Below are 14,046 nucleotides of genomic sequence, written 5' to 3'. Positions count from 1 at the left end.
CTGAGCTGGGCAAGTCTGCTGATTTCAGTCCCCCCTCCATTTCTCATTTTTCCAGTTTTAAGTTAAGCTCTTCACATTTTCACATCAGTTTATGATTTTTTGAAAATCCACCAACATTTCAGTGCAAAGTTCTGTTAATATACTTTTTTTCTATAATGCATTATTGTATGTTATTTTCACTTTAACATTTCCATTTCTATGAACACTTTACCCTGGCATATACAATTTTTTGAACATATTACTGGAGAACTGCACTGCAAAACTTAAAGAAGTGCAGATTTTGAAAGATGACTCTTGCTTGGTTCTTGAAAAGTGTGAATTATGCAAGGTTGCCTTTAGAAGCAAACAGAATAAAATTTCTTCCCAATCTGTCCCTTGACATTTGATTTGTAGGCATGGAATGTGAGCAGAGAGCGAAGGGACTGAGAAGGCAGAGATGACTGAACCAGGGAAGGGTAGACTGAACAGCTGAAGAAAAATGGACAGGGAGAAAGGGGGAATAGTTATTTATTTAAAATCGCGCATTCTATTTTTTCATTGTTGAAGATCTCAAAGTCCTTACAAATCAAAGCATTACAGACAGTCATTTAACAAGGTAATGTACATGCACACAACATTCAAAATTACCCTAAAGTGCCAAACAAAAATGCACATACCTACAAGAAAATCAATCAAATCCCAAGTAACCTGGAAGGGGAGACAAGTGAGTGAGTTCTGTGGATTCCATTGCAGAAGAGGGGTCCTTTCTCATGAAGCTAATCCATCTTTTCTCCAAAGATGGAGGCACTTGAAGCAGGGGCCTCCATAAAAGATCTCCACAGTTAACTTGGAAGCAGACAACCTGTCAGGGAAGAGTTAGAAGTTTCCAGTTTCTCAGAGGGAGAAAGCATTCCCCAAGGGGGGAAGGAGAGCAGTGAATCTAATAGAAGAGAGCACGAGGAACAACAGGGAATGGACTGGCTGTTCACAGGAAAGGCAAGGGTTCAGTTCTAGCTCAGATTCGGAGGAGGGGAGATACAAGCTCTAGCCAGGAGGTTAGAAAAAAGAGCGGGAAAGCAAAAGGAAGGGGCGTTCGACATTTTGAGAGTGGCTGGTCACGGAGAAGCAGAGCTCAGAAGGTATCTGAAATAAGTGACTCTGAGGAATAACGGTTAAGAACCGTTTATAAGGCTGGCCACCAACTTGGACTGCTTTAGAACGGAATGAGACATTGCATTGGGTGGTGTGAGGCATTTTGCAAACCTCAACAATTAACTGATTGCCGGGGTTTGCAAAACACAGTGCTTTGATTTCAAACCATGTGGGCAAAAGCAGGCTGCTTGACGTAATTGTGAAGACAGGTGATTGACATGGTGCATTTTTTCCTTCTGCTCTGCTTTGGAAGAGCAAGTTTCTACGAGATGCTGCTGCTGCTGGTGCTGCCCTGGTTTGCTGTGATGGCTGGTACCCAGTGGGATGCGGAAGGCAGGAAGCTCAACAGACAACGATAGGTGGAGCCAATCGTTGGTGGAGGAGTTTTGCCCTCCTCCTTAACCCGAGGTACCACTGTATATAAGACCTTAAAATTTTTATTTCCCTCTGGTAGTGCAGTCTCTGCTACTGCTTTGTCCCCTTGGTCCTTGGTCCAGTGGGTTGCTAGAGAATTTTGTCATACTCAGTGGTTTCAGGAGGTCTCGGGTTGTTCACTGTCTCGTAGACTGTCTTGGAGTCCTGGTCCTTGCACTGCAAGAGAAAACAAACACATGTCCACAGGCACAGCGCTGTTCAGGAAGTTGCTGCCTATTCTGGAAGATCCTGCTGCCTGTTTGCAGAATGAGCACCAATTCAGCAATGCACATCAGAATACCAGCTGAGCCCTGTTGGCCGGAAAAGCCAAGGTGGGTCTGCCTAGTCCAGCAGGCTCTTCCCCATGGTGGTGTCTCCGAAATTGCCAAAAGCACAGCATGAGTAGCTATCCTAAGCTGCTGCCCATCCCCAGCAGCCTAGTGGTGAGAGTGTTGGACTAGGACCTGGGAGACCAGGGTTCAAAGCCCCACTTGACCTTGGGCCAGTTACTTCCTCTTAGCCTAACCTACCTCACAGCGATGTTAGGGGGATTAAATGAGGAGGGAGAGGAGCGTGTGTGAACCAAATGTGGACACAACACAGATCTTTGTCCAATCTGATGCCCTGCAGGTGTTTTGGCCAACAACTCCCATCAGCCACAGCCATGGTCCTATCAGTGCCAGCAACATATGGCTGTCCTAGCTCAGGCTTATGGGAGTTGTGGTCCAAAATGTCTAAAGGGCACCAGGTTGGGAGAGTGTGTCGTAGATGGCGAGCTGAGCCTCACAGATTCAGAAGGAGAAAGATGTGTGTCTGCAAAGGTCAAGAGTTTAATACTGGGATAGTTACAAACCTAAAGGTAAAGGTCCCCTGACAGTTATGTCCAGTCACAGGCAACTCTGGAGTTGTGGCGCTCATCTCACTTTACAGGCCAAGGGAGCTGGCGTTTGTCCACAGACAGTTTTTCCAGGTCATGTCGCCAGAATGACTAAGCCGCTTCTGGCACAATGGAACACTGAAACCAGAGCAGCCCATGGAAACGCCGTTTACCTTCCTGCCGGAGCGGTACCTATTTATCTACTTGCACTTTTTGGCATGCTTTCAAACTGCAAGGTTGGCAGGAGCTGGGACTGAGCAACGGGAGCTCAACCCATCACAGGGATTCAAACCGCTGACCTTCTGATCAGCAAGCCCAAGAGGCTCAGTGGTTTAGACCACAGCACTACCCACGTCCCTAGTTACAAACCTAGGTTGCATTAAAAAAGAAAGCAGCAGATTGAAAATGATGCAACCTGTGTCGATGGGGTAAGTTGAGAATATACGTGTGGCTTCTCTTGCATTGTGAAAGTTCCTTTTTACCACTTTGCAGAACTTATTGCAGCTTGCTAGTCACAAGGGGCGGGGGGCAAAGTGGCTGTGAAATGCACTCACATAGACTATGGGGAATCTTGTCGGGGTCATCTCCCAACCACGGAGAGGCATTTTTCAGACTTCCCCCTTTGCAAGCGTGGGAAGCCAAGGAGCTCATTTCCATTAAAAAAGAAAATGAAAGCTGAGGCTGTTAGGAAAATAAAATAAATTTAGCAGCATTCTGTGCTGTGTTGTGGTGTGACTCCCCCCCATACACACCTGGAGATTCCACTCACATCTTCCCACCCCCACCTTTAACGCAACCACAGATCTTGCAACTTTCTATGTCATTAGCCTTGAGTAACATGTGGCTTTGCAATGGACCCAGCTTCCTCACTCCCCTTTCCATGCTACAACCCTTCACCACTTGCTAAGAAATAGATGTTTAAAAATCCACGTACCTCTTGAGGCTTGGTGATCTCTGAGTAAATTGTTTTCTCACTCTTTTCTCTGGTTCTCCGCATCTTCTCGTCATCTGTTTGCAAAGGATTCTGGGAAAGAGAAGAAGAAATTTACGGGGTGGTGGTGGTGGTCAAACAGGCCTTGTGGAGCTGGAACATCACTGGAAAAAGCCCAACTATTGATTGCCATGAATCTCAAATCTGTATCCTGCCAAAGAGGGATCAGGTTTCCTAGGGCAGTTGTCTTTTACCTTGAGATAACAGATGTTGTTGGACCACAGCTCCCATCATCCCTGACCATTGACTAAGCAGGCTGGGGATAATAGGAGTTGTAGTCCAATAACATCTGGGGACTTAAGGCTAAAGAACTGTGCCCTAGTGTGGTTGTGCAAAGAGATGGACAGCTTCAAAGTACTTAGTATTATCTTAGAGAGGGGCTAACCAACATGGTGTCTTCTAGACATGGTGGGCCACACCTCCCATCAGCCCCAGCCAGCATGGCCAATAGTCAGGGATTATGGGAGTTGTAGTCCACAGCATCTGGAGAACACCACATTGCCTACCCTTGGCCCGCCTTATAGAATGACAAGGAAGAACAAGGGATTCAGCTTCCCCCTCACTTTAAACACACACACTGATTCCTGATCTCAAGATGGTAAAAAAATAATTGTTTGGAAGAGTTTAGGAGAAGATTCTTATGTAGTTTTGGGAGTTGTTTTTAACAAGCTGTTAAACCAAGCTGACCATAAGAACATAAGACAACCCTGCTGGATCATCTAGTCCAGCAACTTATTCTCGCAATGGCCAACCAGATGCCTGCAGGAAACCAGCAAGCAGGACCTAAGCACGAAAGCTCTCTCCCCTCCTGTGTTTTCCAGCAACTGATATTTAGAAGTGTAACTGCCTCTGACTGTGGAGGCAGAGCAGAGCCATCATGGCAAGTAGCTCTTGATAACCTAGTCCTCCATGAATTGGTCTAATCCTCTTTTTAATCCACCCAAGTTGGCGGCATCACTGGCTCCTGTGGGAGGGAGTTCCACAGTTTCTGTGCTGCATTTAAAAGTACTTCCTCTCAAAACAAAAATTTATGGAAAAGTGGGCTAGATATAAGATATATGTTCAAAAATACAGTAAAGGTTCACTATCTATGCTAGCATTCGATTGGTGTTGTAGAGAGACTGAGTTGAGAAATAAGACCAAAGGTACATATTGATATAGGAATGTATTAGAAAAAATGTAAAGAAATATACAATAATAAGAGTACATTCATTTGTAAAAAAGGAGTATACAACCGGATAGACAGGAAGGCCAAAGTGTTGGTACATATATGATTTTGGAAAAGTTTTTTGTCCTTTTTTCTTTTTCTTTCTTTTCGTATATGAATTTTGTATACATGTTGAAAATTATAGTATAATAAGCCTTGTGATGTAATATGATAATGTTTACTGATGTAACATAAGAACTTTAATAAATAAATAAAATTCAAAATAAATAAACAAAAATAAAAGTACTTTATTTTTAGTACTTTATTTTGGGAGAAAAGCAATGACAAACCTAGACAGCATCTTAAAAAACAGAGACATCACCTTGCCAACAAAGGTCCGTATAGTAAAAGCTATGGTTTTCCCAGCAGCGATGCATGGAAGTGAGAGCTGGACCATAAAGAAGGCTGATCGCCGAAGAATTGATGCTTTTGAATTATGGTGCTGGAGGAGACTCTTGAGAGTCCCATGGACTGCAAGAAGATCAAACCTATCCGTTCTTAAGGAAATCAGCCCTGAGTGCTCACTGGAAGGACAGATTATGAAGCTGAGGCTCCAATACTTTGACCACCTCATGAGAAGAGAAGACTCCCTGGAAAAGACCCTGATGTTGGGAAAGATGGAGGGCACAAGGAGAAGGGGACGACACAGGACGAGATGGTTGGATAGTGTTCTTGAAGCTACCAGCATGAGTTTGACCAAACTGCGGGAGGCAGTGGAAGACAGGAGTGCCTGGCGTGATCTGGTCCATGGGGTCACAAAGAGTTGGACACGACTAAACGACTAAACAACAACAACAACAACAAAAGTACTTCCTTTTGTCTGTCCCGAATCTTCCAACCTTCAGTGGATGTCTGCGAGTTCTAGCATTATGAGAGGGGGGGGGGGAATGCTTTCCCTAGCCATTTTCTCCATGCCATGAATAGTTTTGCGAATTTCTATCATATCACCTCTTACGTGCTCTTTGTCTAAGCTAAAAAGTCCCATTGCTAATTACTAATAAAATGGTTCGTATTGTTATTAGACCACATTTCTAATGCCAAGAAATTTTATGCCATTTGCAGAAAGTATGCAGCTTTCAGGGGAACTTTTCAGGGGCAAGAAAATTTTTGCAGTGGGTTTTTCATGTAGGACAGGAAGAAAGAGGCCCTTGTGCTTCCTGTACCTTGTGCATCTTTGGGGAAGGCCCTTGGCTCATTTGTAGAATGCTTGCTGGTGCTGTGCACTCAGAAGGCCCCATGTACAATTCTTGACATCACTGGTAGCATTGGGAATATCCTGTGCCTCAGACCCTAGAGAATCATTGCCACTAATTGTAGACAGTACTGAGTTAAATAGACCAATGGTCTGATTTGATATAAGGCAGCTTTCTGAACCCCTATCTCTGCGCTCTGAATCATCTAATCTGAAATCATAGCAGAGATGAGGCGAAGTCCAGTCCTGTAATCAGGACACGATCCCTCAGTTTTCTTCAGTGCTTGGGATGAATAATAGAATCATAGATTTGTGGAGTTGGAAGGAACCCTGGGGATCTTGCCCAACCACCTGCCAAGCAGGAATCTCAGCTAAAGAATCCATGACAGATGGCCATCCAACCTCTTCTTGTGGTTAAGAGCAGTGGACTCATAATCTGGTGAACCAGGTTCGATTCCCGGTTCCTCCACATGCAGCTGCTGGGTGACCTTGGGCCAGTCACACTTCTCTGAAGTCTCTCAGCCCCACTTACCTCACAGAGTGTTTGTTGTGGGGGAGGAAGGGAAAGGAGATTGCTAGCCACTTTGAGACTCCTTCGGGTAGTGATAAAGCGGGGTATCAAATCCAAACTCCTCTTCTTCTTCTTAAAAACCTCTAATGAAGGCCCACCACCTTATAAAGTTCCACTGTCAAATGGCTCTTAATATCAGAAAGTTATTCTTTAGGTTTAGTCAAAATTCCCTTTCTTGTAATTTGAATCCATCGGTTCAGGTCCTCCCCTCTGGAGCAGCAGAAAACAAGCTTGCTATCTGTCTTGTGACAGGCCTTCAGATATTTGAGGATGACTATCACATGTTCTCTGAGTCTGCTCTTTTCCAGGCTAAACATATCCAACTCCCTCAACCGTTCCTCATATGGCTTGGTTTCCAGACCCTTGATCACCCTCCTTGGCACACATTCCAGCTTGCCAGAACGGGAGACAGGACTACAAGGGTGGCCTGACCAATTTACCCAATTAATTCAAAAAGCTTTGAACTAAAAGCAGTTCCCGCCAGCTAGAACATGAACTAAGTCCATTCTGAGGTAGAACTTTGTACTTGAAGATGAACTAGAAACCGTTCATTTTCTTACTTTTTTTTTTTAAAAAAATACTCTTTATATTCTTTCGACCTTTAAGCTCAAAGAATGTTACGGCTGGGGGAAATAAAAGTAACGCTTCACATTCCACTGTGTAGGCGTTTTGATGTTTCCTCAGTCTTAAGTGTATTTTACACTTCACCGCAGATGCTCATAACATTCTGAAAGCTGAAAAGAAATTGCTGAGGAACATTTGAACAAACCGTGAATTGAACTGTGAACTGGACACAAACCATAGAATCATAGAATCATAGAGTTGGAAGAGACCACAAGGGCCATCGAGTCCAAACCCCTGCCAAGCAGGAAACCAAACCCATTCATTTTGTAACGGGACAACCATGAATTGGAGTCAGTTCCTTTTGGGACATGTTGTACTTGTACTTCAACTACAACTAGTTTCTTTTTTTAAAATGAATTTTCCAATTTCCTGTTTTCTGTACCAATATTTTCAGGTCTGAAGCCCCGTTTTTCTAATGTAGATGGATTGTAGCAGCTTCCTACCTGTTTGGGGAGGTGCACTGTGGTGTAGATGGTCTGGGGCACATCCTTTTTCGCCTTTGGTCCTCTCCGCTGTTGGGTTTCCAATGGGGAATTCTGTGAGTGGAAGAGAAAGCCGCAACGTTTACTGGTGCCTGTGACATTATGGGTTGGAATAAATTTAATTATTATTATTAATAATAATAATAATAAAGGTGACAAGAGGGATAAGCAGGACATTGTTATGATGGCTTTATCACCAAGGGGGTAAATTATCCCTAAACTATCCGTATTAACTGTTGTATTTTAAAAAGTCAGACTTCCCCCCCTCCAGTCCACCAAAGAAGTGGATAGAGCAGCCCAAAGAAGTACATAATCATATGGTGTGAATGGAAATTCTCAAGCTATGTGGTCTTTCCACCCCCCCCCTTTTTCTTTTTTTTTCTTTTTTGCAAAGTGGATGCGATGATTAAAATCCTCATTTGTGGAGCAAAGTAAAATCAGATACACATCACACGTTTCTGAGCTTTTAAGAAGGTGGTTTTAATTTTTTGATAAAATACTTGTGAAATAGAAACTAACACTTCCCCTACCCACCCCTTAGGAAAGTAAAAATACCTTGAGAGACTGGCTCCACCCAGTTTCCACTGACTTTTTTCAAGAATATGGTATTGATGTAAGCAAATGTGAGAGAATGAGTGTTTCGAAGTCCATGCCTGAGATCTTTCGGAAGCACTGAAGCACCTCCTCACAGGTCTTCAGTCCTCAAGAGACTAACCCAGCAAAAAGGTGTGAACATGTCGCTGGTATTTTAAGCATGATTAACTACTACTGAGTTGTGCTCAGGGCTTATTTGCTTTTGAAACCTTGCCCCCATTTTGAATTCCATTGTAGTTATCATTTACTACTCATCATGTTCACTGTAGGAGGGGGATGGGGGGGAGGTTATCCTGGTAGATATCTGGCCCCTCAGCGATCTCCTCCCCCCCCAAAAAAAAGTTCAACAACTTTGGTCCGATGATGGATAGATCACTGCCAGTTTTTTTATACTGTGAGTAGATCACAGTCTATTGGGAGTTGGATGTCCCTGGTCTACAGGATCGACAGTGATGGGCAGGACAATGATGTGGGCACTGATACCTTGGAGAGATGCTGCCAGGCAATGATTGGCCTTCACTGACCTGATGCCTTCCAGATGTTTCGGAACACCAACTCTCAACTGCTCCCATTAGGACATTTGGAAGACACCGTTTGGGAAAGACTGGTGTCTACAAGACTGAGCTCAGTGAACCGAGGGTGCACCTGATCCAGTTCAAAACAATGTGCTCTGATCATCAGAATGCATTACCCTTCAGTGCATTCACACCCATTCTTTTGAACCAGGTACACATGAAGTTACCAACAATCTGCTGGTTTAATTCTGAAATGCTGTGCTTTGAAGCAGTTCTAAAGCCAGTTTTGCTCTCGTTTCAAAAGTGTTTGAGTGGTGAATCCCAGGAGTATAAAGTTGGAACTGTTTCCTGGGGATGGCGGTCCTACATTTCCGGCGTCAGGGGTGGTTGTGTTATGGAGGTTCACCCCACACGACCCACCCACCCACCGCCTGCCTACTGCAATCCTACCTGTGTCTGCTCAGAAGAAAGCACCATGGAATTCGATGGGGCTTACTCACTGGTAGGTAGGACTGAAACCAGTCTCTGCAAACAAGAATGTGGGGAGGGGGGTGTCGATCTATCTCCTTTCACTCACTTTGAGAAGAAGCAAAGCTGGGATCTCCAAGCAGGTACAGTGGAACTCATGAGCAACCCTCCCACAATGGCTATGCTCCACCTCCATGTTCAGAGGCAGCAATGCTTCTGGAAACCAGCTGCTAGCAAACTGCAGGAGGGGAAATTGCTCTTGTGGGTTTCCCACAGTCATCTGTTTGGCCACCGTGAGAACAGGATGCTGGACCAAGTGAGCATCTGGCCAGTGGCTCACCTCTGATGGTGGAGGGAGAGCATAGCCATTGTGGCTAGTAGACATCAATAGCTTCCTCTTCCACAAATTTGTGCAATCCTCTTTTAAAACCAGGCAGTGTGTGTGCGCGTGTGCACCAGTCAGAAGAGGGGCGAAGAAAGAGTTTAAGCTGCAGCTCTGTAATGTGTTCACATAGACTTGTCCTCTCTTAAAAAGTAAAGGTAAAGGAACCCCTGACCATTAGGTCCAGTCGTGGCCGACTCTGAGGTTGCGGTGCTCATCTTGCTTTATTGGCCGAGGGAGCCGGCGTACAGCTTCCGGGTCATGTGGCCAGCATGACTAAGCCGCTTCTGTTGAACCAGAGCAGCGCATGGAAACGCTGTTTACCTTCCTGCTGGAGCGGTACCTATTTATCTACTTGCACTTTTTGGCGTGCTTCCGAACTGCTAGGTTGGCAGGAGCAGGGACTGAGCAACGGGAGCTCACCCCGTCGTGGGGATTCAAACCGCCAACCTTCTGATCGGCAAGCCTAGGCTCTGTGGTTTAACCCACAGTGCCACCCACGTCCCTTGTCCTCTCTTATTAGGGAGTAAATCCCAAGGTGCTCTTGGCTGCAGCCACAGGAAGATGATCACTAGGGGAGTTATTGAGGTGAAACATGGACAGACAGTAGGCCAGTGGAAACACATCAAACCATGATGCTGTGTACCAGGATTTGCAAAATCAAATGGAAATGCTGACAGGAAAAACAGCCTTGCTTATATTTTAACCCTCTAGCGTGTACATACCACTTGAGTGGAAAATCCCTCCGTGGCTCAGTTGGCTCAATAGAACTTACCTGGGGAATGTTTTCAATTTGAGAATAAACAGTGTGGCACTCTTTGGATTCTGCAAAGAGAAATCATGTATGTTAACTGAATGGGCCTCCACCCCATTCAGATATGCTTTAATTGTGATTCTTCTTATAGCCCTTCCAAGGAGCTCACAAATTCTAATTACTACAGTAATTGTCTAGTCTCTAGGCAGATAGGTCTCTCTTTCTGGCCACCTTTGTTGTTTGGTCTTGCAAATGAAAGAGGATAGATCTGCCCAAGAGAAAGTCATTTTCTTTTATTTTCTCTGTGTTTCTGGAGGACTTTCATCAGTGAATTTGGAGTTGTCAGCTCAGGCACTGGCTATTGATTAATGTGTTGATAATCCATTAGAAAATGTATCTTAAGATTTAGTTTTTAAAATGCTATTAAACGCCAGGAAACAGGAGCACAGGAGAAACATCAAAAAGCAGATTAGTTCTTGCAAAAAAGAAAAATTGCAAAAATGTTAAATGTTAAATGTAAGCAGAAAGAGCCAATCAATAAGCTTTGCAGTTTAATCATATATATTTTTATTTCACACACACACACACACACACACTCATAAAACAGCAAAGGAACATAAATGCGAAATCCTCCATAGGAGATTGTTTATGTTGCAGATGTAAACCAGTTTAAAATCCTCCATCACTGTTATGGACATAAACCAAGGAATCCTGGGAACGGTAGTTTTTATGAAAGGCACCTTTCATAAAAAGGCCTCAGCAAATATAACTACAGGTCCCAGGGTCCTTTCAATGAATCCAAAATCATTTAAATCAACTTTAAATTTGTGGTAGAGAGAGAAAAGGTATTTTGTTCTAGAACCTACAAACATGTCTGCAGCAATCTGTTGCTTCTTGTCAAGAACAACAAGAGAAAAGAGCAATCATTTCCAGAATAGTAGTCAAAAAGCCTGGCAGCAATGGACTTTCTCTGGGTTTTCCCTCTATAAAGTTCACATTCTTCATAAAACTGCATTATTTACATCACTGCAAAGATTGTTCACTTTTACTATAGATCTGAGTGTCTAGTCTTTTCTTCTTACTGAAGTTTCTGTACATTCCAAATTAATGTTCACTTTTGTTAATCAAGCGTTTTGTATTGCCATTTGTTTTAATTTCTGCCTTTGCTCTGTATTCACACTTTCTACTTCTCTCTCCCCCCCACCCCCCACCCCGTTTCCTTGAGAGCATCTGCCTCCATTGGTCCCATTAACCCATACTTGGATTCTGTTCCTGGAAGGCAGACACTGTATTTTCATCTCTACATGTGTTTTACCAAGAGGAGGGCAAAATTGTTCCAGGTCTCATTTTAAGGCAATGGAGGAACTCTCGCAGGCACCTACTGGACAACACCTGTAGCATCACAAATAGCAAGTCATGTGGGTTGCATCCAATGTTAGCCATACTCAGTGTAAACCTATTCAAATTAAGGGACCTAAGTTACTCATGTCCATTAATTTTTATGGGCCTACTCTAAGTAGAACTTCGTTGGATATCACCCACTTTGCTTGGACGATGTTTGGCTTAAAAAGACTTCTTTTACTTATACTTTACTTTTAGTATTAGTCCTTTCTAAGCAGAGCACTTCTTCATTTATCATCATCATCATCATCATTAAAATTTCTACTGCATAGGATGGCAAACCACAAAGTAGCAAAACAATACAATTGACAATAAAATAAAAACCTATTTAAATCATTTAAAAAACACTAATAAGACGTAAAAAAAAAAACATTTTAAAACACATAAGCACTCATGACATATCACCTTTCCAGGTAAAAAAATACCCAAACATTTCTCTAGAAATTAAGTACGTAGGTAATTTTTTTCTCTTTCTTTCCTCTCCTTCACATCCCAGAGCCCTGAAGCACACATACTCAGGAGTCACTGTGTGAGAGGAATGCAAGTATGGATTCTCCCCATTGTACATTCTCAACATATGAACTGAATTGTAGAGTTGGAAGGGGCCATTTGGGCCACCCTAACGGTCCAACCTCCTGCATTGCAGGAATCCTTTGCTCAATGTGGGGTTCAAACTCACAACCCTGAGATTAAGAGTCTCATGCTCTACCAACTGAGCCATCCCAGGAATGACCAAAAACAACTAAGAAGAACATTGGAGAATGGGGACTGAACCTGCAACCTTGGCGTTATCAGCACCATGCTCTAGCCCAGTGTTTCCCAAACTTGAGTCTTCAGTTATTTTCGGACTACAATTCCCATCATCCCTGACCACTGGTCATGCTAGCTAGGAATAATGGGAGTTGTAGTCCAAAAAGAGCTGGCGATCCAAGTTGGGAAACACTGCTCTAGCCAACTGAGCTATCCAGCTGATGGCAAAAGACAAGAGGGAGTCAGTTGCCAAGTATGAAATACTGTCAGTTTCCAGTTTTCCCTTGTCAGTTCTAATGAGAGGCAAAGAGCCTTCAGCTAATGTGTAAGAGGCCAGGAAGCTTGTGTTTGTGTGTGTACTGAGTGGTGATCCTGGCCCAAGGAGAGTATAAGACCCTCTCGGATGGGGCATAACTGGGCAGATTAGGGAACAGAGCTGTCATCTGATTAAAGGACTCTTTAGTTGATTAATCATGTTAGTTGCTTATTGTCAAGAAAAACAAAAGAGCAATCACTTCCAGAATAGTGGTTAGTTGATTAATCAAATGGGGTTTCATTAAATCTGCACATAAATAGAACACTACTGAAAGCGGGGAAAGCCCTTGCCATTAGAGGATGCACACACACGTCTCAAAAGTGTTGCCACCTTAGCAGAGGCCTTCCCATGTGTGCAGGGAGAGAGGGAAGGCAAGAGGGGATGCCAATTCTAAGGTGTTCTTGTACAGCATTGGTTCAAAATTATCAGATATCCAATTAATTTAGGGCACTTTTGAAGCTGACCCGTAGACTTTTTAAACTGGTTAATCTAACCGATTAATTGGCAAAATGCTGCAGCCTGAATAAGGAGGGCTGGTGGTCAGCGGACAGTGTAGTCACACACCAGCCAGGACCCACAGCAGAGCTAAGTATCACACTCCACTTCGAGGAAGAAGTGGGTGATTCCCTCAGAAACCCAGTGAAAGCATAGGCACTGGGGCAGGGAGGGAGGGAGGGAAGGAGCAGAGCACCAGCTGTTGCATTTTAACATGGTTGTTGCCATTAAAAATAAAAAATATGTCCATCTTCTCCTCACAACAACCCTGTGAGGTGGGTTAGTCAAAAGATACCGAACGGCGCAATGTGAGCAGAGGGGTGATTTGAACCTGGTTTCCCTAGCCCTAGTTCAACACTGTGACTGGCAGGTTTAACAGGGGCCCAAGCGAGTCACACTCAGCTCCTGCCAGTGGGACGGCAAAAGGAGAAGGGGGTGCGTGATGTGAGGGAGCAAGGGAGCACCGAGTCAGACAGGGAAGGTGGCAGCAAGGTGGTGGGGACATCCTGTTTCAAACAGTGTGCAGAAACTCGTAGCCAGCTCTGGGGAAAGGCTGGAGGGGTGCGTGTGTGTGCAGAGGGCCCCTCGCCTCACTCAGGGATCTGTAGCTCCACCTGCCAAGTAATTAGGAGACATATTTCAACCTGGGATTGAAAGTCTACTTCGCTGATCATCACATCTATTAATTGTTCACTGCTCAAAGCCAAAAAGTGTGCTTCGAACTGTCCCACTTGATAGAAACGAGAGCAAGTTTAAACGGACTGGCTGAAGCGTGCAGAGACCAGTTGCCAAAGCCTGCTGCACCACTCCTCCACAATTATTCTAGGCACTCCAAGGAACCTAAGAAGCAGGCTGCTGGATCAGGCGAAAGGCCCGTCTAAT

General features: G+C 44.1%; 1 protein-coding gene across 4 annotated transcripts in view; it reads right to left on the bottom strand.

Annotated features, from left to right (window-relative positions):
* Positions 1–1,168: 1,168 nt before the first annotated feature.
* The window catches only part of LOC309521328 (SLAM family member 9-like), a 29,979-nt gene continuing 17,101 nt past the window's right edge, over positions 1,169–14,046 (bottom strand). For all 4 annotated transcript variants that reach the window (XM_082203709.1, XM_082203710.1, XM_082203711.1 and 1 more), the window contains 4 exons: positions 10,224–10,273; positions 7,451–7,543; positions 3,357–3,446; positions 1,169–1,722 (listed from right to left, as the gene is read on the bottom strand). In XM_082203709.1, the coding sequence (XP_082059835.1) occupies positions 1,636–1,722; positions 3,357–3,446; positions 7,451–7,543; positions 10,224–10,273 (320 nt within the window). In that variant the 3' untranslated portion in view covers positions 1,169–1,635. The remainder of the gene's footprint in view (positions 1,723–3,356; positions 3,447–7,450; positions 7,544–10,223; positions 10,274–14,046) is intronic.

The sequence above is a fragment of the Podarcis vaucheri genome, assembly GCF_965113315.1.
Source record: "Podarcis vaucheri genome assembly, chromosome: 16".
Lineage (NCBI taxonomy): Eukaryota > Metazoa > Chordata > Lepidosauria > Squamata > Lacertidae > Podarcis > Podarcis vaucheri.
The sequence above is the reverse complement of the archived record's forward strand: the minus strand, read 5'-3'. Positions and strand labels throughout refer to the sequence as shown.